The 26,753-nt window shown below is 38.8% G+C and overlaps 1 protein-coding gene across 1 annotated transcript; it reads left to right on the forward strand.

The window, feature by feature from the left end:
* Positions 1–17,196: 17,196 nt before the first annotated feature.
* Positions 17,197–25,818, forward strand: entpd3 (ectonucleoside triphosphate diphosphohydrolase 3). The gene is made up of 10 exons (XM_068736415.1): positions 17,197–17,280; positions 19,554–19,691; positions 20,026–20,143; positions 20,435–20,594; positions 21,022–21,181; positions 21,305–21,532; positions 22,156–22,419; positions 22,499–22,609; positions 23,246–23,383; positions 24,206–25,818. The coding sequence occupies exons 2-10, from the start codon at positions 19,557–19,559 to the stop codon at positions 24,392–24,394; spliced, it is 1,503 nt and encodes a 500-aa protein (XP_068592516.1). The 5' UTR covers positions 17,197–17,280; positions 19,554–19,556; the 3' UTR covers positions 24,395–25,818.
* Positions 25,819–26,753: the final 935 nt, after the last annotated feature.

Below are 26,753 nucleotides of genomic sequence, written 5' to 3' on the forward strand. Positions count from 1 at the left end.
AAAAGTCAAAAAACAATCATAATATCGAAAACAGTCATAGAATAGCCTGTCGATAACAGTCATAGTACAACCTGTCGAATAAACGTCATAGTATATTCTGTCACCCAATATAGGGATTGAAATCGCTATCGCTCGGGTTGCGGTAACGCCTCCATCCGCCTGAGCTGTTCAACACAACACACATCTCTTGTTGTTTGTCGTACTTGACTCTGCGATTGCGCGTCAAAAAACAGTCATAGTATAGCCTGTCGAAAAAAGTGAAAAACGGTCATAGTATAGCCTGTCGAAAAAAGTGAAAAACGGTCATAGTATAGTATGTCGAAAAAAGTCAAAAAACAATCATAATATATAATGTCGAAAACAGTCATAGAATAGCCTGTCGATAACAGTCATAGTATAGCCTGTCGAAAAAAGTGAAAAGCGGTCAAAGTATAGCCTGTCAAAAAATCAGAAAAACGGTCATAGTATAACATGTCAAAAAAGTCAAAAAATGGTCATAGTATATTATGTCGAAAACAGTCATAGAATAGCCTGTCGATAACAGTCATAGTATAGCCTGTCGAAAAAAGTGAAAAACGGTCATAGTATAGAATGTCGAAAAAAGTAAAAAAAAAATCATTGTATATTATGTTGAAAACAGTCATAGAATAGCCTGTCGATAACAGTCACAGTATAGCCTGTCTAAAAAAGTGAAAAACGGTCATAGTATAGCCTGTCGAAAAATGTAAAAAAACGGTCATAGTATATTATGCCAAAAACAGTCATAGAATAGCCTGTCGATAACAGTCATAGTATAGCCTGTCGAAAAAAGTGAAAAGCGGTCAAAGTATAGCCTGTCGAAAAATCAGAAAAACAGTAATAGTATAGCATGTCGAAAAAAGTCAAAAAAGGTCATAGTATATTATGTTGAAAACAGTCATAGAATAGCCTGTCGATAACAGTCATAGTATAACCTGTCGAAAAAAGTCAAAAACGGTCATAGTATAGCACGTCGAAAAAATTTAAAAACGGTCATAGTATAGCATGTCGAAAAAAGTCAGAAAACAATTATAGTATATTATGCCGAAAACAGTCATAGAAGAGCCTGTCGATAACAGTCATAGTATAGCATGTCGAAAAAAGTGAAAAGCGGTCAAAGTATAGCCTGTCGAAAAATCTGAAAAACGGTCATAGTATAGCATGTCGAAAAAAGTCAGAAAACAATCATAGTATATTATGTCGAAAACAGTAATAGAATAGCCTGTCGATAACAGTCATAGAAAAGCCTGTCATAGTCCACCCTCAAAACCCTTCGCACCTTATAAGGATCGAACCCTAGTCTCTCAGGTTGCAGCCATTCTGCCATCTGCCTATCCCACACCACGTACTGCAATTGTTGTTTGTCGTACTTGACTCTGCGATTGCGCGTCAAAAAACAGTCATAGTATAGCCTGTCGAAAAAAGTGAAAAACGGTCATAGTATAGCCTGTCGAAAAAAGTAAAAAAATGGTCATAGTATATTATGTCGAAAACAGTCATAGAATAGCCTGTCGATAACAGTCATAGTATAGCCTGTCGAAAAAAGTGAAAAGCGGTCAAAGTATAGCCCGTCGAAAAATCAGAAAAACGGTCATAGTATAGCATGTCTAAAAAAGTCAGAAAACAATTATAGTATATTATGCCGAAAACAGTCATAGAATAGCCTGTCGATAACAGTCATAGTATAGCCTGTTGAAAAAATTGAAAAACGGTCATAGTATAGCCTGTCGAAAAAAGTGAAAAACGGTCATAGTATAGTATGTCGAAAAAAGTCAAAAAACAATCATAATATATAATGTCGAAAACAGTCATAGAATAGCCTGTCCATAACAGTCATAGTATAGCCTGTCGAAAAAAGTGAAAAACGGTCATAGTATAGTATGTCAAAAAAAGTGAAAAACGGTCATAGTATAGTATGTCGAAAAAAGTCAAAAAACAATCATTGTATATTATGCCAAAAACAGTCATAGAATAGCCTGTCGATAACAGTCATAGTACAGCCTGTTGAATAAAGGTCATAGTGTATTCTGTCACCCAATATAGGGATTGAAATCGCTATCGCTCGGGTTGCGGTAATGCCTCCATCCGCCTGAGCTGTTCAACACAACACACATCTCTTGTTGTTTGTCGTATTTAACTCTGCGATTGTGAGTCCACCCTCAAAACCCTTCGCACCCTATAAGGATGGAACCCTAGTCTCTCAGGTTGCAGCCATTCTGCCATCTGCCTGAGCTATCCCACACCACATACTTCAATTGTTGTTTGTCGTACTTGACTCTGCGATTGCTCGTCAAAAAACAGTCATAGTATAGCCTGTCGAAAAAAGTGAAAAACGGTCATAGTATAGCCTGTCGAAAAAAGTGAAAAACGGTCATAGTATAGCATGTCGAAAAAAGTCAAAAAACAATCATAGTATATTATGCCAAAAACAGTCATAGAATAGCCTGTCGATAACAGTCATAGTATAGCCTGTCGAAAAAAGTGAAAAGCGGTCAAAGTATAGCCTGTCAAAAAATCTGAAAAACGGTCATAGTATAGCATGTCAAAAAAGTCAAAAAATGGTCATAGTATATTATGTCGAAAACAGTCATAGAATAGCCTGTCGATAACAGTCATAGTATAGCCTGTCGAAAAAAGTGAAAAACGGTCATAGTATAGCATGTCGAAAAAAGTCAAAAAACAATCATAATATATAATGTCAAAAACAGTCATAGAATAGCCTGTCCATAACAGTCATAGTATAGCCTGTCGAAAAAAGTGAAAAACGGTCATAGTATAGTATGTCGAAAAAAGTCAAAAAACAATCATTGTATATTATGTCGAAAACAGTCATAGAATAGCCTGTCGATAACAGTCATAGTACAGCCTGTCGAAAAAAGGTCATAATATATTCTGTCGCCCCATATAGGGATTGAAATCGCTATCGCTCGGGTTGCGGTAACGCCTCCATCCGCCTGAGCTGTTCAACACAACGCACATCTCTTGTTGTTTGTCGTATTTAACTCTGCGATTGTGAGTCCACCCTCAAAACCCTTCGCACCTTATAAGGATTGAACCCTAGTCTCTCAGGTTGCAGCCATTCTGGCATCTGCCTGAGCTATCCCACACCACGTACTTCAATTGTTGTTTGTCGTACTTGACTCTGCGATTGCGCGTCAAAAAACAGTCATAGAATAGCCTGTCGACAACAGTCAGAGAATAGCCTGTCAAAAACAGTCATAGAATAGCCTGTCGATAACAGTCATAGTATAGCCTGTCGAAAAAATTGAAAAACGGTCACAGTATAGCCTGTCGAAAAAAGTGAAAAACGGTCATAGTATAGCCTGTCGAAAAAAGTCAAAAAACAATCATAATATATAATGTCGAAAACAGTCATAGAATAGCCTGTCCATAACAGTCATAGTATAGCCTGTCGAAAAAAGTGAAAAACAGTCATAGTATAGTATGTCGAAAAAAGTCAAAAAACAATCATTGTATATTATGTCGAAAACAGTCATAGAATAGCCTGTCGATAACAGTCATAGTACAGCCTGTCGAAAAAAGGTCATAGTATATTCTGTCACCCCATACAGGGATTGAAATCGCTATCGCTCGGGTTGCGGTAACGCCTCCATCCGCCTGAGCTGTTCAACACAACACACATCTCTTGTTGTTTGTCGTATTTAACTCTGCGATTGTGAGTCCACCCTCAAAACCCTTCGCACCCTATAAGGATGGAACCCTAGTCTCTCAGTTTGCAGCCATTCTGCCATCTGCCTGAGCTATCCCACACCACATACTTCAATTGTTGTTTGTCGTACTTGACTCTGCGATTGCTCGTCAAAAAACAGTCATAGTATAGCCTGTCGAAAAAAGTGAAAAACGGTCATAGTATAGCCTGTCGAAAAAAGTGAAAAACGGTCATAGTATAGCATGTCGAAAAAAGTCAAAAAACAATCATAATATATAATGTCGAAAACAGTCATAGAATAGCCTGTCGATAACAGTCATAGTATAGCCTGTCGAAAAAAGTGAAAAACGGTCATAGTATAGCTTGTAGAAAAATCTGAAAAACGGTCATAATATAGCATGTCGAAAAAAGTCAAAAAACAATCATAGTATATTATGCCGAAAACAGTCATAGAATAGCCTGTCGATAACAGTCATAGTATAGCCTGTCGAAAAAAGTGAAAAGCGGTCAAAGTATAGCCTGTCAAAAAATCAGAAAAACGGTCATAGTATAGCATGTCAAAAAAGTCAAAAAATGGTCATAGTATATTATGTCGAAAACAGTCATAGAATAGCCTGTCGATAACAGTCATAGTATAGCCTGTCAAAAAAAGTGAAAAACGGTCATAGCATAGAATGTCGAAAAAAGTCAAAAAACAATCATTGTATATTATGTTGAAAACAGTCATAGAATAGCCTGTCGATAACAGTCACAGTATAGCCTGTCTAAAAAAGTGAAAAACGGTCATAGTATAGCCTGTCGAAAAATGTAAAAAAACGGTCATAGTATATTATGCCAAAAACAGTCATAGAATAGCCTGTCGATAACAGTCATAGTATAGCCTGTCGAAAAAAGTGAAAAGCGGTCAAAGTATAGCCTGTCGAAAAATCAGAAAAACAGTAATAGTATAGCATGTCGAAAAAAGTCAAAAAAGGTCATAGTATATTATGTTGAAAACAGTCATAGAATAGCCTGTCGATAACAGTCATAGTATAACCTGTCGAAAAAAGTAAAAAACGGTCATAGTATAGCACGTCGAAAAAATTTAAAAACGGTCATAGTATAGCATGTCGAAAAAAGTCAGAAAACAATTATAGTATATTATGTCGAAAACAGTCATAGAATAGCCTTTCCATAACAGTCATAGTATAGCCTGTCGAAAAAAGTGAAAAACGGTCATAGTATAGTATGTCGAAAAAAGTCAAAAAACAATCATTGTATATTATGTCGAAAACAGTCATAAAATAGCCTGTCGATAACAGTCATAGTATAGCCTGTCGAAAAAAGTGAAAAACGGTCATAGTGTAGCTTGTTGATAAATCTGAAAAACGGTCATAGTATAGCATGTCGAAAAAAGTCAAAAAACAATCATAGTATATTATGCCGAAAACAGTCATAGAATAGCCTGTCGATAACAGTCATAGTATAGCCTGTCGAAAAAAGTGAAAAGCGGTCAAAGTATAGCCTGTCAAAAAATCAGAAAAACGGTCATAGTATAGCCTGTCAAAAAAGTCAAAAAATGGTCATAGTATATTATGTCAAAAACAGTCATAGAATAGCCTGTCGATAACAGTCATAGTATAGCCTGTCGAAAAAAGTGAAAAACGGTCATAGTATAGCATGTCGAAAAAAGTCAAAAAACAATCATAATATATAATGTCGAAAACAGTCATAGAATAGCCTGTCCATAACAGTCATACTATAGCCTGTCGAAAAAATTGAAAAACGGTCATAGTATAGCATGTCGAAAAATCTGAAAAACGGTCATAGTATAGCATGTCGAAAAAAGTCAAAAAACAATCATAGTATATTATGCCGAAAACAGTCATAGAATAGCCTGTCGATAACAGTCATAGTATAGCCTGTCGAAAAAAGTGAAAAACGGTCATAGTATAGCCTGTCGAAAAATCTGAAAAACGGTCATAGTATAGCATGTCGAAAAATGTAAAAAAACAATCATAGTATATTATGCCAAAAACAGTCATAGAATAGCCTGTCGATAACAGTCATAGTATAGCCTGTCGAAAAAAGTGAAAAGCGGTCAAAGTATAGCCTGTCGAAAAATCAGAAAAACAGTAATAGTATAGCATGTCGAAAAAAGTCAAAAAAGGTCATAGTATATTATGTTGAAAACAGTCATAGAATAGCCTGTCGATAACAGTCATAGTATAACCTGTCGAAAAAAGTCAAAAACGGTCATAGTATAGCACGTCAAAAAAATTTAAAAACGGTCATAGTATAGCATGTCGAAAAAAGTCAGAAAACAATTATAGTATATTATGTCGAAAACAGTCATAGAATAGCCTTTCCATAACAGTCATAGTATAGCCTGTCGAAAAAAGTGAAAAGCGGTCAAAGTATAGCCTGTCAAAAATCAGAAAAACGGTCATAGTATAGCCTGTCAAAAAAGTAAAAAAATGGTCATAGTATATTATGTCGAAAACAGTCATAGAATAGCCTGTCGATAACAGTCATAGTATAGCCTGTCGAAAAAAGTGAAAAACGGTCATAGTATAGCATGTCGAAAAAAGTCAAAAAACAATCATAATATATAATGTCGAAAACAGTCATAGAATAGCCTGTCCATAACAGTCATAGTATAGCCTGTCGAAAAAATTGAAAAACGGTCATAGTATAGCATGTCGAAAAAAGTCAAAAAACAATCATTGTATATTATGCCGAAAACAGTCATAGAATAGCCTGTCGATAACAGTCATAGTATAGCCTGTCGAAAAAAGTGAAAAACGGTCAAAGTATAGCCTGTCGAAAAATCTGAAAAACGGTCATAGTAGCATGTCAAAAAAGTCAAAAAATGGTCATAGTATGTTATGTCAAAAACAGTCATAGAATAGCCTGTCGATAACAGTCACAGTATAGCCTGTCGAAAAAATTGAAAAACGGTCATAGTATAGTATGTCGAAAAAAGTCAAAAAACAATCATAATATATAATGTCGAAAAAAGTCATAGAATAGCCTGTCGATAACAGTCATAGTGTAGCCTGTCGAAAAATCAGAAAAACGCTCATAGTATATTATGTTGAAAAAATTAAAAAAATGGTCATAGTATATTATGTCAAAAACAGTCATAGAATAGCCTGTCGATAACAGTCATAGTATAGCCTGTCGAAAAAAGTGAAAAACGGTCATAGTATAGCCTGTCGAAAAATCAGAAAAACAGTCATAGTATAGCATGTCGAAAAAAGTCAAAAAACAATCATAGTATATTATGTCGAAAACAGTCATAGAATAGCCTGTCGATAACAGTCATAGTATAGCCTGTCGAAAAAAGTGAAAAACGGTCATAGTATAGCCTGTCGAAAAATCTGAAAAACGGTCATAGTATAGTGTGTCGAAAAAAGTGAAAAACGGTCATAGTTTTGTATGTCGAAAATAGTCAAAAAACAATCATAATATATGATGTCGAAAACAGTCATAGAATAGCCTGTCGATAACAGTCATAGTATATTATGTTGAAAACAGTCATCGTATAGCATGTCAAAAAATTTAAAAACGGTCATAGTATAGCATGTCGAAAAGTGAAAGAAACAGTCATAGTATAGCATTTCGAAAAAAGTCAAAAAACAGTCATAGTATATTATATCGAAAACAGTCATAGTATTTCCTGTCGAAAACAGTCATAGTATAGCCTGTCAAAAAAAAATAAAAACGCTCATTGTATATTATGTTGAAAACAGTCATAGTATAGCCTGTCGAAAAAAGTAAAAAACAGTTATAGTATAGGAGCTTTGACATACTATCATTTGACTTTTTTGACATACTATTCTATGACTTATATCCACTTTTTTCAACAAATTATACTCTGACTTTTATGACTTATAATAATAATAATAATAATACATTTTATTTATAGAGTGCTTTTCAAGATTCTTAAAGACATTTTTCAAACATCATAAAAAGCTATACACTAAAAACACACAACATTTGTCACACATTATAAGCATTAAAAACCTATTTCGACATTCTATGCTATGAGTTATTTTGACATACTATACTATGACTTTTTACATTTTTTCGATAACTTTCTAATATCTTTTTGAACTTTTTCGATGACTTTTTTTCATGGCTTTTTTTAACATACTATATAGTATCACTGATTTTCAACTTTTTTGACATATACTACGACTTTTATGATTATACTATGACGTCTTTATGATTTTTGTTGACATACTATGACTTTTTCATATGTGACTTATTCTTGTTTTTTTTGTTACTTGTTTCGACATAATATATTATGACTTTTTTCGACACTCTATACTTTTACTTTTTTAGGACTTTTCTGTCAATTCACAAAGCTATGACTTTTAAATTTTTTTGACATGCCATACTATGATTTTTTTTACTTTTTCGATGTACTTTACTTTGACAAATTTTTACACTTTTTCGATATACTATACTATGACTCATTTTTAACTGTTTTCAACATATTAACATATGACTTTTCAAACCTACTATTCTATGATTTGTTTTATCATCAATGATAATCAGTCTTTTCCTATACCAATAATTTTTCATGATTTTATTCAATGTACTTTTTTACATACTATATATCCTATGACGTTCATATGGAATACCATGATAGACTATGATTTTTTATTAAAAAACAAATTCTGACATACTTTACTATGATTTCTTCATGATATGTTTCATGGCTGCGATGGGAATTATTCTTTACACTTGCAAGCGGGCAAAACAACATCAACAGTTACAGAGAGTTTTCTCAGGCATAGGTCAACATTTGTATTCACCCACAGTAAGTTTCTAAAAATCTCAAACATGCCAGTGGACAGTGGAGTAATAGTTAATCATGGCAAAGAATCTCCTGATTACTTCTTAGGAAACACCTACCACCATCTTAGTTTTCTACATCTCATTGGCTACATCTTGCGGTTTTTTTCTGGTCATATGCTGGTACACTCATCATGTTTATTTAATGCTTGGGTAGGCAACATTGGAGAAACCAGTAAGAGTAAGATAGATATTTTTAAATTAACCAAAAGAAAAAAAACAGCGCAGTGTTGGCAACTACTTTTCAATGAAAGTAGCTAACAGTGCCAGCTCAAACATTCAATAAATCTAGCAAGAAAGTCATCAAGTTGGCAACCACCTAAAATTATCATCATTATCGAATATGGCCATTGGTATTACTTAGGTCTGTCAACCTAGCAGCTTGTGAAGGACTCCCGAGATGCACAATGAGTACGGGGGCAGGTTAGGAAGGGAGGCAGGTAGGCAGGCTTATTACATTCCTGCAACAGCCAAAGATACCATATTTTTTCTTCCTTTTTTGTCATCTAGCATTGGATTTATTGATTGCTGTTGGGATGTAAAGAGAATTGTAACAAATGCAAAACAAAAAATGCTTCTAAAATAAATGACCTACCCTAACTTTAAATTGTACCTAGCGCAGCTAAAGACTTCAGTCTGTTCTTCTTTTACTCATAGAGACTGCATGAGACATCCTGAGTAAGACTATAAGTTGTAAATACAGCATAATTCATAACATAATAAAACATTATTCCACCACAAATCTACCCTTTTCATTGTGCCAATTTCACATTGTATAATTACCAAACCCTGTGTCCTATGGGCCCTGTCTGATTCAACAATCAGTCAGGCTCCTTGTGTGTTTGCGAGAAAAATTAAGTTTTCTGATTAAATTCGGACAGAATTCTAACAGAGGTCACAGGACACAGGTACTCAAAGGTGCTTCCCTGGAGAAAAGACATAACCAAGAAATACCGACATGTCTAGCTACTTGAGACACTGACATCCATTTCCATAAGCACGATAACAAAACTGTATGAATAAGACAACATGCTTACAAAAAGTTTTCACACACTTAAAATAGGTCATAATACCTGAATTAAATAACATTTAGATTAAACATAATGTTTTAGATCACTACTAATGTTCAGGTCTTCTGGTTAAAGTGATGTTAGCTTTTAAATACTGCTTGTTAATTTAAGCACTTTCAAAACCAAGATCAACATCTCACATTTCTAAATGTATGTTTAAAACTTGAGCTTGAGAGCATGCAGCATCATTTGGAACATGTGGGAACTTGTGTTCAATCATGGTATGCTTTAACTTAAACCTCTTAGCAGAAATAGTCCTTTATGCTCTCTTTTGAGCACACACTTTAGATTGTACTTCTTCCCAGCCAAAGGGTTTTCTGACCACCAGTTTTTGTGAGGAACTGGAACACAGTTCATTGCAATGATTGCATTTCACTGTCTTTTGACTGTGTCACATTCAAGTCTCTTACAAAAATAGTCTTCTCCAGCCGTTCTTGATAACTGTCCCAGTGGGCTGGATTTCTCTTGTTCCAACCTTGTAAAGCGTCTGTTGATTACTATTATGATCATGTATGTATCAGCTCAGCAGGATGTGCTGACCTCTCTGCTTAGCAGGGTGTGACACGGATTCCCTCTTCATTTAAAGTTGGAGCCAAGTCTGAGCTCTTGTGGCCCGGACCGTCCTCAAAGTCCCGCTGCTGGACTCGGATTCGTCTGCAATGGCTGGCATGGACCCACATGGCCCTGGTAGCTTCCTTTTCCTGCCTGTGTATATCAACAAGTAAAAGAGAGGTTAAGATTAAGACAAACCTTTATTGATCCCCAGAGGGGAAATTCAGGGTATTTCAGAATCACATTAGTGATTAGAATATGGATTGAGTATCCTGCTATATTTGGTTTGTTATTAAGGAACTACTTATGTATTCGGAACTCGGTATCTCGCCTGCTTGTCATAATCATGAGAGAATGAGGCATCACTTAGTAGCCCAACTACTCGGCATGATGTACCACTAATGAGGTGGCACATAAAGTGATTAGGTGACCTAATGAATAATAAATGTGTCGTTAGTACCGCTCAGCGAAAGTGATCGTTATTCCGATTCACAGATATTTATAACGAATCATTGCCTCACGATTGTAACTAATCATTACCTACTAAAGTACTCATTCATTTCTGTACCGCAGTGTAACCCAAAACACATCCGTAGTCGTTAATCCTTCGTGCCTCTTGACCAGGCTTTAGTGTTGCTCTGCCTCAATATACTGGTGTATATTGCTACGCAAATGCATAGCAGTGCTTCTGCAGCACAAATCTGTTTGCAGGGGAGATTGATGTCGCCAGAGTTGCTTAGTTTCGCCCACAAGAGGTCGCCACCACACAGGCTGCCGCGAGAGAGGCTGTCACAACTTCCCTCAACCCACAGCCACGCAGTTGTCGTTGGATGACCCACATCTATAAATATGATACTGACACCAACGGATGAACACTAATACACGGCTTGCCCTTTGCCTACAACGTCTTTGGGTCAGATATACTGCAGCGTGCTATGTAAAGACACCGTTGCTATATTTGTGTGTTGAGTGTAGACTTGAGTGTACACAATGTGGGTAAATGTGTGTAGTGCCTTCGCCAAGCACAGCACCCAAACACAGCTAAACTTTCAGTGCTGCGTACATGCTGAGAGTACTAAATTAGGTCTAAGCTAATATTGACATTATGGTTTGGGTTTATTCACATCCATATAGGAGAAAAAAGGAAATCACAAGCGTGTCAGCTGCTGAAAGGTCCCATTGAGGTTGGATGATGCATAAGGCGTTATCGTAGTCCCAGTGTTGTATTCCAGTCCAACACATGATGTCAGCGCAACTGCTTGCTGCACACTAGGCTAGCAGCCTTCTAACATTTATCATTTGAGGTTATTGGTTGAATGATGTCGCCAGACATGTTTTCACTTGGGAGGCATCAGATGGGAAAACATAACAATCCAGCAGCCATCAGCACATAACTGAATCTGAAGTCACAATTACACTTGAGACCTTAGAGATCGCATTACATGGGCAGCATTTAATGCCTTGTGTTGAACTGTGCACTGAATTCTGTTAACACTAATACTTACAATTCTATTAGGATAAGTGTTTCCTTTCTGATAATTCAATAGTAGTGGTATGAGTGTTATTTCACAGCTTTAGTATGCAAGAGATATTGGGTTGTGTTACATCTTTCCTGGGGATGTCTCTCTGTAATATCAGTGGCGGAAGAGAGTGTTTGTTATATTATGTACAGAGGCTACGTCATAACCATAAAGACAGTGTTCTACAGTGTTGAGTTGGGCTTAAGGGGAGGAAGGGGTTGAGTTTTAAGTGCTCTTGCCCACACATCAGAAACCTACACATTAGGCCCGATGGATCATTTTCTAGCAATATGGCACAACAGACTGCTTCCGTATGTGTGATGTGTGCATACACTGTATATTGTCTCTCTAATTTACCACCTTCAAAGCTGAGATACCCTCACTGCAAATACATCCCAATAGCATGGCCACAGAATAGGATCTATTGACATATGCTGTCAAATAATCTTGATTATAAAATACATCAAACAAATTACATTGCATTTCTATTGTGGTTGTGAGGCAGTGTGTGTAAGTGACAAAAGACTTTCACAGTGAAGGGATTAGGCAGACGTTGAGCACGAGTCCAAACGAAAGAAACAAACATTAACAGAGACAGAAATCAATTGAGAGCGAGAGAGAGAGAGAGAGATGGGATGACACAGAGCAAAACCATTATCGACCATTGCTCAAATTGAGATATTTGAATAGCTAAGCCGAGGGTCTTTCTGTGGATTTGAAGTGCCTCTGTCCTCTAATTGATCTGGCCGCAACCAGGCCACAGGATTTCCTCGTTGGGATGCGACAGAGATTCAAGAGTGTGTTTACGGCATTTAGAAAGCACCGACAATTAGCGAGAACTTCTCTGGGCAACTTTCTAATTCTCAACAGACTAGCAACAGTCCTAATGCAATGTTGTGAGGCTGATGGAACTGCACTGGGTTTCTAAGAAGGTTAATTATCACCAGTATATATATATATATATATATATATATATATATATATATATATATATATATATATATATATATATATATTTAAAGTTAGTATTTTCTTACAGTAAGTAAGTGAAAACTGTTATATCATATTTTAGCTTTTAGTTTAGAGTTTTTTAAAACGAACAACACAAAAGAATGTCCAGTTATTGATTATCTGGCAGTACACATGTGACAAAACTTTGAGCAGCTGCAAAACTTGGATCTCAGAGAGGGGAGTTCATGAATTTAACTTTTACAACCAGGCCATATGAGAGCTATTCAATAATGCTACATGTTTTAGAAACAGCTCATTCAATAACTTAACTGTATCTATTAATTATAATATGGAATTGTTTATATGGATATTAAACCTTTACAGACAAGATTTTATTCATAGGAGGCCATAAGTGCAGACTGACAGACTCACTGTAGCTTTTATCATTATAAGTACATCTTCATTGTTAACTGCACAAATCAACTATACAACCACCTTCGTCAGTGTAGCCTTACAAGAATTGACCATGAAGGAGGAAAAACTCACATTTTAACATTTTAATGTTTAACATGTTAGACCCAGAAGGCACCTGTTGATCATGTAACTTCACGGGTTGTGTTTGATTTGGGTTGCTTAGCTGCTCGCCGGGTGTTCATTAAAACAGTGAAGGTAGATGCAACACTTTTCTATCTATGCCGAGGTACAACCATGTTTACCGTAACCCACAATGAATCAATACATCTCTGTTATATTGCATTGATGTCCTATTCAGAGACTGTGAGCCCTGTGACTACAACTCCTGCCAATCAGCCAGTGAACATTTACACTTGGAACTATATATATATATATATATATATATATATATATATATATATATATATATATATATATATAGATATATATATATATATATATATATACACTGCCTGGCCAAAAAAAAAAGTCGCCACCAAAAAAAAAGGTCACACACTCTAATATTTCGTTGGACCGCCTTTAGGTTTGATTACGGCACGCATTCGCTGTGGCGTTGTTTCGATAAGCTTCTGCAATGTCACAAGATTTATTTCCATCCAGTGTTGCATTAATTTCTCACCAAGATCTTGTATTGATGATGGTAGAGTCTGACCGCTGCGCAAAGCCTTCTCCAGCACATCCCAAAGACTCTCAATGGGGTGAAGGTCTGGACTCTGTGGAGACCAACCCATGTGTGAAAATTATGTCTCACGCTCCCTGAACCACTCTTTCACAATTTGAGCCCGATGAATCCTGGCATTGTCATCTTGGAATATGCCCGTGCCATCAGGGAAGAAAAAAATCCATTGATGGAATAACCTGGTCATTCGGTATATTCAGGTAGTCAGCTGACCTCGTTCTTTGAGCACATACTGTTGCTGAACCTAGACCTGACCAACTGCAGCAACCCCAGATCATAGCACTGCCCCCACAGGCTTGTACAGTAGGCACTAGGCATGATGGGTGCATCACTTCATCTGCCTCTCTTCTTACCCTGATGCGCCCATCACTCTGGAACAGGGTAAATCTGGACTCATCAGACCACATGACCGTCTTCCATTGCTCCAGAGTCCAATCTTTATGCTCCCTAGCAAATTTTTCCCGGTTAGCCTCACTGATTAGTGGTTTTCTTAAGGCTACACAGCTGTTCAGTCCCAATCCCTTGAGTTCCCTTCGCATTGTGCATGTGGAAATGCTCTTACTTTCACTATTAAACATAGCCCTGAGTTCTACTGTTGTTTTTCTTCGATTTGATTTCACCAAACGTTTAAGTGATCGCCGATCACGATCAATCAGGATTTTTTTCCGGCCACATTTCTTCCTCGAAGACGATGGGTCCCCACTATCCTTCCAGTTTTTAATAATGCGTTGGACAGTTCTTAACCCAATTTTAGTAGTTTCTGCAATCTCCTTAGATGTTTTCTCTGCTTGATGCATGCCAATGATTTGACCCTTCTCAAACAGACTAACATCTTTTCCACGACCACGGGATGTGTCTTTCGACATGGTTGTTTAAGAAATGAGAAGCAACTCATTGCACCAGTTGGGGTTAAATAACTTGTTGCCAGCTGAAAGATAATCGCCCATGCAGTAATTATCCAATAGGAGGCTTGTACCTATTTGCTTAGTTAAATCCAGGTGGCGACTTTTTTTTTGGCCAGGCAGTGTATATCTACTATATATACTTTTCCAGATGTGAGCTGAGTGCAGAGTGTCTCCTGGAGCTCCGCCCTCCTGCGGTTCCAGACACACCTGCAGCTTATTCTGCTGATTTCTCTCCTTTCTTTTCTTCCATCATCACCGTTTATCATCACTCTTTGATGTACTTTACTCTTTTAACAGCTGCAATTTGAAATACTTGAGACAAAAAATATGAGTAAAAGTAAAATAAAGTACAAGTACACAAAAAACTTTGTTGCAGTAATGAGAGTACATCTATTTCTTCCACCTCTGGGTATAATGATCCACTCAGCTCACAGTTCTGTGCTACATAAAGCAGAACTCGCTTATTACTCGAATTATTAACAAACACCACAAACATATGCTTTAGTCGCCACAGCTAAATATTGAGGTGGAACAAAATTAAATCGGAAGGTTTTGCAGACATATTAAGTAAGAACATTTTGCAACTTTGCAGATATGTTCATTAAAAACATTTCCTAATTTTGACGACTGGTTTCTTTTAAATTTGTGATGCAAATGATCTGATTTAGTTTAAGATATAGTGACCACTAGTGTTTTAGAGAGCAGGTCTCATTTAGTGCATGAGAACGAAGGCCTCACGAGGGCACAGTAACGTGACGCAAAAGTGCAGTCATATTAGTATATCTATGACATAATATGACATAATATAACATAATATGACATAATGTGACATAATATGATTGTTTCGCCCCAACTCGTTTCAGCCTTCCTGGTATCTTGTTTGTCCAAATGTATGTCCTACGATAGTGTTGCCAGATTTGAACTTGGTACACAGCACCGCCCATATAAACGAATCATGTCCAGCAATACTGGGATGGACACGCCTCACTATCGAACAGGTCAGTAGAAAAGTACCTCTGCTATGTAATCTGTATACAGGAGGCTTTGAAGTAGGAGCTCTCTGCCTTTCTTCTATTTCCTCTCTCGGAGCAAATCTAATTTTCAGCGTCCTGTCTGTGCAGTTCATTCAGACCAGCGGGTTTCAGGTCTCACTTTAGGCAGCTAAAAATACTTTATCTTTATTCACTGAGCATTGAATCAAACGTGTAATTCACTTTGACTGACCCCATCAGTGTCTTCTTTGTAGAAAGATACTAGAAAACCACGCTGACATTTTCAAGAATCAGCTGGATTTCTAAAGCGGCCACGGAGATGGTGAGCACTCCAGCGACAAAGTTCCTCCAGAGCCACAGAAGATAATATACGACTGTGTTCTGAGGCTGGGTAGCACCTCTCTGTGGCTAGTAAGTCTACTTTGTGGAGTGCCTCTATGAGGTCAGGAGAACTATGTGGTCCTGGTTAAATGTACGGGTTTTTGTGGCCCGTTAAGAACGTGACAACTTCCTGCATTTGGACTAATTGTTGCAGATAAACATAAATCACAAATGACAAGGTTGGTAAATGACTACGGTAGGTAATGAGTGGCTAAGTGACTGCCTATTGACTACTGAATAATGAATTCAGAAACAAATGACCGTCTTAACTGGTTGAAGTGGTTTTGAGGACTCTCCACTAATGTGTTGTTGGACTCACTGACACAGACAAATGCAAGAAATTCTCGTTTCCAAAAATGCAACAAAATCCAAATTGTGTGCATACACACAAACACACACACACACACACACACACACACACACACACACACACACACACACACACACACACACACACACACACACACACACAGCTCTCAAATGTCTGTCTCTGTAAGCAAAACAGCAAAGAGACAAACAACATGTCCCATTCTTTGCACAGTACTTTGTTGATTTAATGACTCATAGTTTTCTCCGTGAGAACTTGAGCTCAACATGGAGGAGGAAGCTTGCAGGCATCAACACATCCTTGATCGTTGGTACGGTTCTTAATCCTTTGCTTGTCATCGTGCCTTGTGCTTCAATTCAGGCCTATCAAATAAGAGCTGACTTTGTAATAACAAGTGCAGCAGATACTCAGCCACAATGCACTTTATCTTATTGATTACATCAATTAAGTTCACCACGGCTAGCCCTCTCTCTTCTCACATTGTTTCATACACACGCACAACAACTTGGATCAGTGCTTAATCATTACATGCAGACAGTGCGCAAGGAACAAGTCCTGCATCTGTCTCTGCCTGTGCTGATGGGCTGATTGTTTCACTGCTGTGGTGGGAGTGGTGAACACTGGAGTTTGTATACATTGCTCCTCCCATGTTCCCTCTCTCCCTGACTCTCCCTCTGTTTGGTTGGGGTACAACAGCTCCTGCTCCCAGGACCAGCCACTCTTAAGATCTCTCCCACTCACAGCACATTCCCTTGCTCTCTCTCTCTCTCTCGCTCTCTCTCTCTCTCATTCCCTTCCATTGCTGCTCCCCTGTTTCCTGCTGTGCTTCCTCATCCCTTCTTCAGAGCCATCTCTCTCCCACTCTCTACTAGGATCTACAAACCAGCTCTTCAAGGTAAGAAACAAACAAACACCTCCTCTCTCTTTCTCTCTCTCTCTCTCTCACATGCGTTCATTTACCAGGTAACGGGGGTTTCATTGTGTGAATGGATTTACCGTGTTGTATGGTAGTGTGAGCGTGTGTTGGAGTTCAACCACGTTTCACGCCTGTGCCCTGATGAGGACCAGTCCCTACAAGCATAGAAAACAACATGTGCCAATTGTAGGGATAATGTGGGTGATGTCACTGTTAACTACTTCACAGTAGAAACGTAAGGCACAGACGTGCTGCTTCTTCTGGTTGACATATAATTGAATTCAAACTAAATAACTACTTTTGTTGCATTGTGTTTTTTTTTGTTTACCTGGTGAAAACAGAGAGCAGAGTGAGCCATCTTGTTTCTTGTGTTGTGTCTCCACTTTTCGCTTATTTGTGATGTGATGCAAATCGAGCTTGATCTGCACTATGTAAGGTTTATAGAGGTGGAAATAACAATATCTGTCAAAACTACAAATACAGTCTCTAAGAGTCGTGATGTGAAATATTTGGTGACTAGTGTTGTAAGCTCGAACCTTTATTATGGACAGTCGCTGAAAGTCACCGTCATTGTTCAAACAACCTGGACCCAACAGGACACGGATGTTAAAGACTGGACTAACCAGTCGGCCGCTGAAGCCAGAGATCAATTATTTATTTTGGGTGGGTTTTTTTTTAAGTCTTTCTTCAAATGATTAGGCCAGATATAATCATAAATATTATTTCATAACCCTCACACACAGTATATTAAAAATTAATAACATTGCTAGGTATTTGTATTAGACACACAGCAACCATTAACTCATAGCATTGCTTTACTGACAGAAGCATATATTTTCATTTTCAGGTTACATAATTAAAGTAACGTAACGTTAGGAATAAAAAGCAGAAAAGCAGATGTCGGAAACTTCTGTCACTTCTTAGTTTCTCATACGACGCTGGCATGAACTTGACAAAAAATTGACAGAGACAAAGTGAAATCCCCCAAATTTATAAACCTGGAATATCAACAGACACGGCAGTGACGTGTTGAGCCACAATCCAGCCACGTATGTCAGAGGCATGTTTGCTGACATGTTCTCAGGTTATAATGACACGTCAGGCTGCTTTTACCTGCATGTTTTTACCAGACGCTTCTGTGGAAACTCTAACTGCTGTGATGTAATAGAAAAACAAACGCTGTCACTACTGTTAAATTACAGTCTGCTGTAATTGTTGGGGAGGTTTAGGCAGCTTTAAAATAAGCTTAAAAGCAGGAAAAGCTGTGTGACAGTTTGATAATAAAGCCGATGATAAGGCTGAGATGACACTGCATGACATTGCCAGGCTTAGTTGCAGTAGTAAGTACAGGTAAGAGGTAAATAAATAGAATATAATGAAAGCAGACTAGACTACACCAGAACATTAGAAAGAACAGAAAATGTGTGCGCTTCTTTCGGTACAAAGAGATGTGTTTTGTGTTACAGAGTTTTGCGCGTGACCCATAATTGCAGCCACATTGCGCTTCTTTTAGGACTACATGAGAAATGCATGCGTGATTCTGCTAAAAGAACAACAGTCTTGGTTATGAGAAAAATGAACCTAGTGCATGTGTAGCTCTTCTCCTTCAAAGCACACACGGTGGATCTGGCTCTCGCTCATTGAGTTTACACTTGAAGCTGAAATGGAGCAGTTTCTGGCGCGTCGTGTTTATTTATTCTACTTCCTGGAGCTTGTCATTGTGTGTGTTTCTTCTAAATATTGGTGTTTGTACTGAGTGCTTCTTCAAAGCCATCAGGAAGAGTTTAGCACACTGGCAGGTTTCCCCGCCCAGTTGTGCAATAATGAACAATAATGAACTGTGTCAGCAATCTTACGTTGTATGATATAATTTAGTTGTACATCAAGTTTAAATTCACAATACAACACATTGTGGGACTGAAGCGTCTCATTGTGGTTATCATTGTCCATGATAACAAAGTAAGCGTTACTTTAATAAGCATTTCTATTCAGCCGACCTCGATCCACAGCTTCCCTCCTGATTCTGTCTGCTCTGCCTTTAATGTGTTTGTTAAACCTGATGGTATCGCTTAGTACATCAATACTATTAATGCTGCCTGCCAATGTTTGTTTCATCTTAAAGTAAATAAAGTGTACTATTATTGCTCATCATCACTTTTCAAACCTCTTCACGTGTCATCACTTTGAGAGCTAAAATGCTTTTAGTGAAACACTTTTTTTTTTTTTTTTTCAAACCCATTTCTTGCCAACAGGAAATGGGTTCTAAACATCACATGGGCTACAAGTGTCGCATAGCGGGAGTGCTGCTTCTCCTTTTGGCCAGCATCGCCGCCCTCGTTGCCGTTGTTGTCATCCAGGACACCTGGAGGTCCAAAGAGTACAGCTTACAGGTGAACGTGACCGCGGAGGCACTGCATGACCGTAGATCTTTCTCAGTCTGAACAAAGTAAAAGAGAGAGACGGGAATACAAACACATACTTCAGCTCCCACACATTCTCAGGCGTGAATGGGGTGCGAAATGTATTCCAGATGTCAAGGTCAGGTTAAAAGGTTCTCTCATCGGTCAGGCGATTTTAAAGGGGAGGTGAAGGTCGCAGCAGCCTCTCTGTAGCTTAATTCAATCTGTATAGCATCAGCTCTTTGCCATATTAACAGCATACTGTAGGGATTTTAGACATCTGACCCTGTAACATGATTTCTCTTCTCTTTGCTCTTCTCTGCAGTATGGCATAGTGATAGACTCAGGTTCGTCACGTTCCAATGTGTACGTGTACAACTGGCCAGGGCAGAAGGAGAATGAAACCGGAGTTGTGACTGAGATAATGAACTGCAGAGTTTCGGGTGAGTCACAGTCTCCGGACCAGTTGAAGCTCTGGTGTGTAACAGTAAAGTTTCAATGAAATAGAAATCTGTCTGGGGATGTGTGCCCCTTGTGTAAGGCAGAGAGTGCCACTTAGCACAAGCGGTTCATTGTATTTCAGTACATATGACAACTTGAACTAAACGTTCTACATCTCCCAGAATTGAATTACAAAAGTCAAAACCGTGCTGAACACATTTTGAAATACTCCAACAACCTTTGCTGAACACTTCTTGTTTTCAGTGCATTTTAGCTTGGCCTTGTGTCCACAGGTGACGGGATCTCAGAGATGAAAGTTGACCCGCAGAAAGACGCCGAATCGTGGAACGGATTCAAGCAATGCATGGACAACGTCACAAAAGCCATTCCTGTTGTAAAACACAAAAGCACACTTCTCTTTCTGGGAGCTACTGCTGGAATGAGACTGCTACAGTAAGAATGTGCTAACATGAACTAGCTTCAGGGTGATCCCTCACCACTACTTAGGATGTGTTGGAGAGTGACCGGAAGGATGAGACCAATTTAAACCCTTCTTAATTCACGACATGTTTTTTATCAAAACCATCTCTATTTCCTCTTACTGATATTAGTTACTTACTTACTTATTAGTTACTTACTGATATTAGTCTTTATATCAGGCCAACTCTAGGCCAACTCTAGCTTCACAGACTCTAGCTTCACAGATGCAGACATTATCAATTTGTTTAATTAACTTTGAGCAAGAGAGCGAACAAAAAGTGTATTTAACAAAATATGAAGCTATTTCTGTCATGACGCGGACTCCATACGTCACTGCTAACGACCACTCCTGTTTCAAGTAAGATCTAAAGTCATCTTCCCTTCTCTGCTTTGCTTTAAGTGAGAAGGATGAACAGAAGTCCAACGAAATCCTGGAAAGTCTCAGAGAATACCTGGAAGCTTTGCCTTTCAACTTCAAAAACGCTTCCATCATTACCGGTCAAGAAGAAGGGCTGTACGGGTGGATCACTGTCAACTACCTCAAGGGGAACTTCCTAGAGGTAAGATGCTGTCATTATTCCACCTGGTCTATGTAGGTCAACGTGTGCTTCAAATAAAGAAAAGAATGCCGCTTTACAAACCAGCCATTCCTCTGATACTAACCTATCCCATTGTATTTGTAGAAAAACCTTTGGAACATCTACGCACACCCAGAAGGGGAAAAGACTGTAGGGTCAATGGACCTTGGTGGAGCATCAACACAGATCGCCTTTGCGGTCCAGGATGACGTATGGGGACCTGACTACTTGCATGTCAAACTGTACGGTTACCCTTACAATGTCTACACACACAGTTTCCTCTGCTATGGCAAAAATGAGGCTGAGAAGAGGATTCTGGACAAAATAGTAAAGGTGCACATCTTTTCCTTCTGTCTTTTTGCGTGTGTGTTCATATCTTCCACGTACTATAAGGGTGATGGTTCTTTTCTGAGACCTCTCCCTTGTTTGTTCGTATGTTCATGTGTAAGTGCTTGTGTGTGCGGTGAACATGGCAGTGGGAGTGCATGTTTTTGTTGCATGCATGTGCAGGCCAAAAGCCATTAATGCACAGCCAAGCATTGATTAGTGAACACTGCTGTCCCTGAGTTACTAACAGGCAAAGGGAGACAAGTCAAGAATGCATTATGTCATTAAGAACATCGATCGACCCGTGTATGTCGTCAAGCTAATCTGCGAGAAATGCATTATTTCTGGCAGCTTATAGCTTGTGCTCTGTAGAGAGAATATGTTATGGGTATACATTTGCAGCAGGGTCCTGTTATAACATGGTAGTTTAAAGGTTTCATTTACATTAGGATCTGTACGTAAAGTAATGTCTCTGAATGTGTAATTCAAGTATATAAGTCATGATAGATGGTGTCTATGAATGCAGAAGTAACACTGTCCTTATCTCATACTCCCATGTCTCTTCCTCGTTTCCTCCTCAGCCTCCATTCCTTCTTTTTGACATTTTCTTCCTTTTCTCAACGTTCCAGGAATCATCCGACCCATCTTACATTAATAACCCATGCTTCGCTGAAGGTGACAACGTCACCATGAAGGCCAGAGACATTTATGACACGGAGTGTACAACGAAGCCAAACGACTACAACCCAGATCAAGAGCTCTTCATGGTGGGAACCTCCAACTCAGACAAGTGCAGCAGCATAGTGAAATCCATCTTTGATTTGAAAACATGTTCGTCATCCCAGTGTTCCTTCAACGGAGTCCAGCAGCCATCCGTCACTGGAGATTTCATGGTAACGCACAGTGCAAGAACACGTACCAGAAAACAGATGAAGATGACAACTTACGATATGTCTCTACTGTTCCTGCCAGGCATACGCAGGATTCTACTACACTGCCAGGGCGCTCGGGTTGAACGAAACATCAGATCTTGATCAGTTCAGCGGCTCAATTAGGAAATTCTGCGATTCACATTGGACAGTGGTAAGTTCTTCAGCTAGAGTAAAACAAAAAGAGGAGAATCGGTTGGACAGGAGGCTGAGAAGAGAAGACAAAGAATTTAAGAGGAGAAACAAGTAGAAGCAAAGTCAATGTTGGGATGAGGAGAAATGTAGTGCAGGAAAGAAAAGGGACAGAAGATCTTTATATACACCAAGTGACGCAAGCAAACTCTACTAATGGTCACATTCCACAAAAACAAGTATTTTATTCCTACGGCAAAATACCTGTTTTAAGATCAGTGACTGAGGTGTGCCAGGTTGTGTGAGGACATGTTCCTCTGTCTGATTTAGTGTAGGTGCTGCTGTGAAAACACGGAAAGCATGTGCATTCAATGTACAATGTACAATACCGACTTACCTTTAGTAGGAGTGGTGTTTTATGATGATCAGCAAGTTATCTGGAGATCTTAAACAAGTCAAGAATATTCCTGCCACATAAGCGCAGATCTTTCTCTCTGTGTCAACATGGCTGCAACGTGTCTTTGTAGCTGTTCCATCTGGAGGGATCTCAACTTCACTGTGGATTGAAATCAGTCTCGATCACACGTTGTTTTGTTCCAGTCTTGTCTTCGTTTTACTGTATTTAGGCCACACTTACCTGTGTTTCTCCTCCCTTCAGCTGAAAGCAGAAAAGAATTGGATCTCAGACAAATACCTCAGGACTTACTGTTACGCAGGTCACTACGTCGTAACAATGCTGGTGGATGGATACAAGTTTGACAAAGAGACCTGGAAAAAGATTGACTTCCAAAGACAGGTTGGTGGAGAAAAAATACATATGTTTTTTACCAAACACTGCTTGCTCCTACTGTTGTCCTTCACATGGCTGTGAAGCCAATTCACATCCACTCTCTATGTTCTCTGCCTTCTTATGGTCTCATATATAAAAATGAGAAACAACCATCAGAAGATGTCCATGCCAATTTGATGAGAGTTGCATGACAGAACTGCCAACATTGTGTCATGCTCAGGGTTAACGGCGCTTGACAAGTGTGAATGAGGCCACCCACGGAGGCCTCATTCAAGATGGTTGCCTGGCATTCAAAAAGTTAATGCCAGAGTGAAAGGCGGGCAATGTATGACTCCGGGACACCCTGAGGCCACGGAGCGTCTTTCACAATGGAAGTCCCTCAAACAGAAGGGGATTCCTGGTCTGTGACACGCACTCCATCAGTCATGAGTCATAAAGAAAGACAGTATATCGAAAAAGTCACACATAACAGCCGTAGTTTCCAAATTGCATTGCGGTTACCCTTTAGACTCGATCACAAAAACACTCCTCAACAGCTGCCTTCCGATACTTCCAATTTCCAGTCTCGCCCACAATAGAGTAGTGTGCCGTGTGAGCGGCTTAGTGCCTGCAGGGTGTCTAGGTCTGGTGGTTGGATAGATCCCTTTGGAAGAACTTACAAAATAGACACACCCATCTTTGCCCGGAGCTGTAATTGTGCAACTTCACAGGACCGTTTCATATTCTGTTATGTATGACAATGCTACTGATGTAGTAGCTGCATGCACCACTGAACACCATGTACAGCAGGGACATACACAGTCTTCTCTTCTTGTCTCTTTTCTCCAGGTGAAGAAAACCAGCATAGGTTGGAGTTTGGGCTACATGCTGAGTATGTCCAACATGATCCCGTCTGAAGTGAAAGAAATCCCCCCCCTGACAGACCCCGTCTTTGCCGGCCTTATCTTTCTATTTTCAGCCCTGACAATCATAACTGTTGTCTTAGTTTTCATAATCCTCATTCGCACTTGCTTCTGAGAGTTTCGGTCTCAAAGGCATGGAATGCTCTGCCATTGTACGCCTTGGGGCTGTTGTTGTCCTGCATGTAGGTAGCAGGAGAGTGCCGCAGCGGCATTTGCTGAGGCACTTTATTTTTTTCAGCTTGAGCCATTCACTGACTTCAATTTCAATTATGAGAGTTCATGAAAACTGAAGGAGACGCCTCAAAAGGCTAACCTCTCACTGTGTATCCTGCTAGTGACCTTGAGTCGTTGAGACTGGTTTCATTGAGACGTTAAATCACCTTTTTCAGCTGGTAAACACTGGGGACACACAAGTGCCTGAATGACGCACGGATATAATAAAAAGGAACCCAGAGATGTCCACTACACACAGTGTGTAATCTGAAAATGGAATCGCATTTACAATTGTGTGCTTACACACCCAACACACACACACACACACACACACACACACACACACACACACACACACGGACCCTCAGGCAAACCATGAGCTATTCACTCACTGAATGATTCTGTATTATACATGTAATTGCACTTAATGGATTCTGCTTTAAATACAGTAGGATGGCACTTTGCCATGGTCACTTCAGTGTTTTGTATTATATGTACTGTATATCAGGGATAGGCATTGTTTGGCACAAAACCCACTATTTTTACGCGGTAGCTTTACTGTTGGCACACTAGCAGTACGTGTGCAAGAGACTCTCACCCGCATGACAAACGACCTCTTCCCCCGTCATTGTTATTTACGGTAGTTTGATGTGACAGAAGTTTGGTTTTTTGAAGACCCGTCCTACTCTGCCTCTGATTGGCTAGTGCTTGTTGCCTTCCTAATAGAATTCGTCAAGTTTATTGTTGTTGAACAAGATTGGAGGAAGGTCAAGAGGTTAATAACTTCAACTCAGATGTGGATGTTGGACGTGGAAGGATAACAGCCTTCTAGCCTTCTTCCATAGCGCCCTCATATAGAACAACAACTATAAAGTTAAATGTTAAAAAATTAGGTTTTTTTATTTTATGTCGCTATGCATGTTGGATGAAATAGAATTACAGATCCGTTGGGATTTATGTTTTGTTGTGGTGTCATGATTAAACTTAATGGTAACCTTAATGTTGATATGGCACACTGATTAACAAGACATTTAAAAAATTACAAAACCAGAAGTACACAACAATACTCTTACTGAATGAGACCCTAATTAATAAACAATGCATTGAATGTGCTATGTGCCATTGTATCATTGTGATTTTGCTATGTGCTGCATTAAGTCATTTTTCTACAGCCTATTTGCAAACAATCAATAGAAATACAAGATACATTTTATATTCTTAGTTTGCAGCCAACAAGTCACTGAAACTGATTCAGAATGACAACAGTGCTGTGTTATGTTATGTTATGTTATGTTTTCCATTAAATACGAATCTTGTGTCGTTCCATCCCTGGGAGGGTTTTTGGATTTTATCTCTCTCTCCCTCTCTCACTATATCCATATATCCATATATATATATATATATATATATATATATATATATATATATATATATATATATATATATATATATATATATATATATATATATATATATATATATATATATATGTATAGAGTAGTATATATAGTAGTTTGACAAGTAGCCTTTAATGCAAGATTTATTCAATCAGCAGAAACTAGTAACGGATTACAACGGGTTAATTTAGAGTTTTTTTGGTATTTGCACCATTTGGTCAGTTCTGGAGATGAACTCCAGTCAGTCTGCATCAGAACCCTGAGACCGTTACCGACCCACTGTTGCAACAGAAGATTAGTGGGCCGACACAGAGGTGAGCACACACAGGCGTGACTGATGGCCTAACCCTGCTGACGGAGGGACTGAACACATTCACGTGTCTGTTTGACCTGCGGCACAGCAGACATCCCAGTCCTGCTTTTCCACTGTTTGTGTTGTCCTTGCAGTGGAGAGGATTATGCATGATTCCTATGTAATGCATTAACTGTATTGGTCCCGTTTTGATAATAATTCTCTCTCTATTGAGTAATAAACGTATCTACTAACTGTACCTTTTGTCGCTGTTGTATGAGATTGGGGTTTCCCCGTTTCATCACTGGTTACCTTACTGACTTTACCTGAGCTCAACATGTTATTCAATTTAATACGAAACACTGGTGGCTACTTCTTCAAATATCATTTATTAATTAGAGGAAATGTATCAAATAAATACGCCTGTTTGAATCTAAATGCCTCCGTTTCATCTGTACATTCCCTGGTGACTTGTTAAAATCACAAACACACACATACACACGAACCTCACATTCAGCTCTTCTTCCAGTCATCCACTATCTCACACTGTGTGCTACAGTGCACTCTAGTGG

The sequence above is a fragment of the Cebidichthys violaceus genome, unplaced genomic scaffold, assembly GCF_023349555.1.
Source record: "Cebidichthys violaceus isolate CVI_PGR_0920_01 unplaced genomic scaffold, fCebVio1.0.p SCAF_7, whole genome shotgun sequence".
NCBI lineage: Eukaryota > Metazoa > Chordata > Actinopteri > Perciformes > Stichaeidae > Cebidichthys > Cebidichthys violaceus.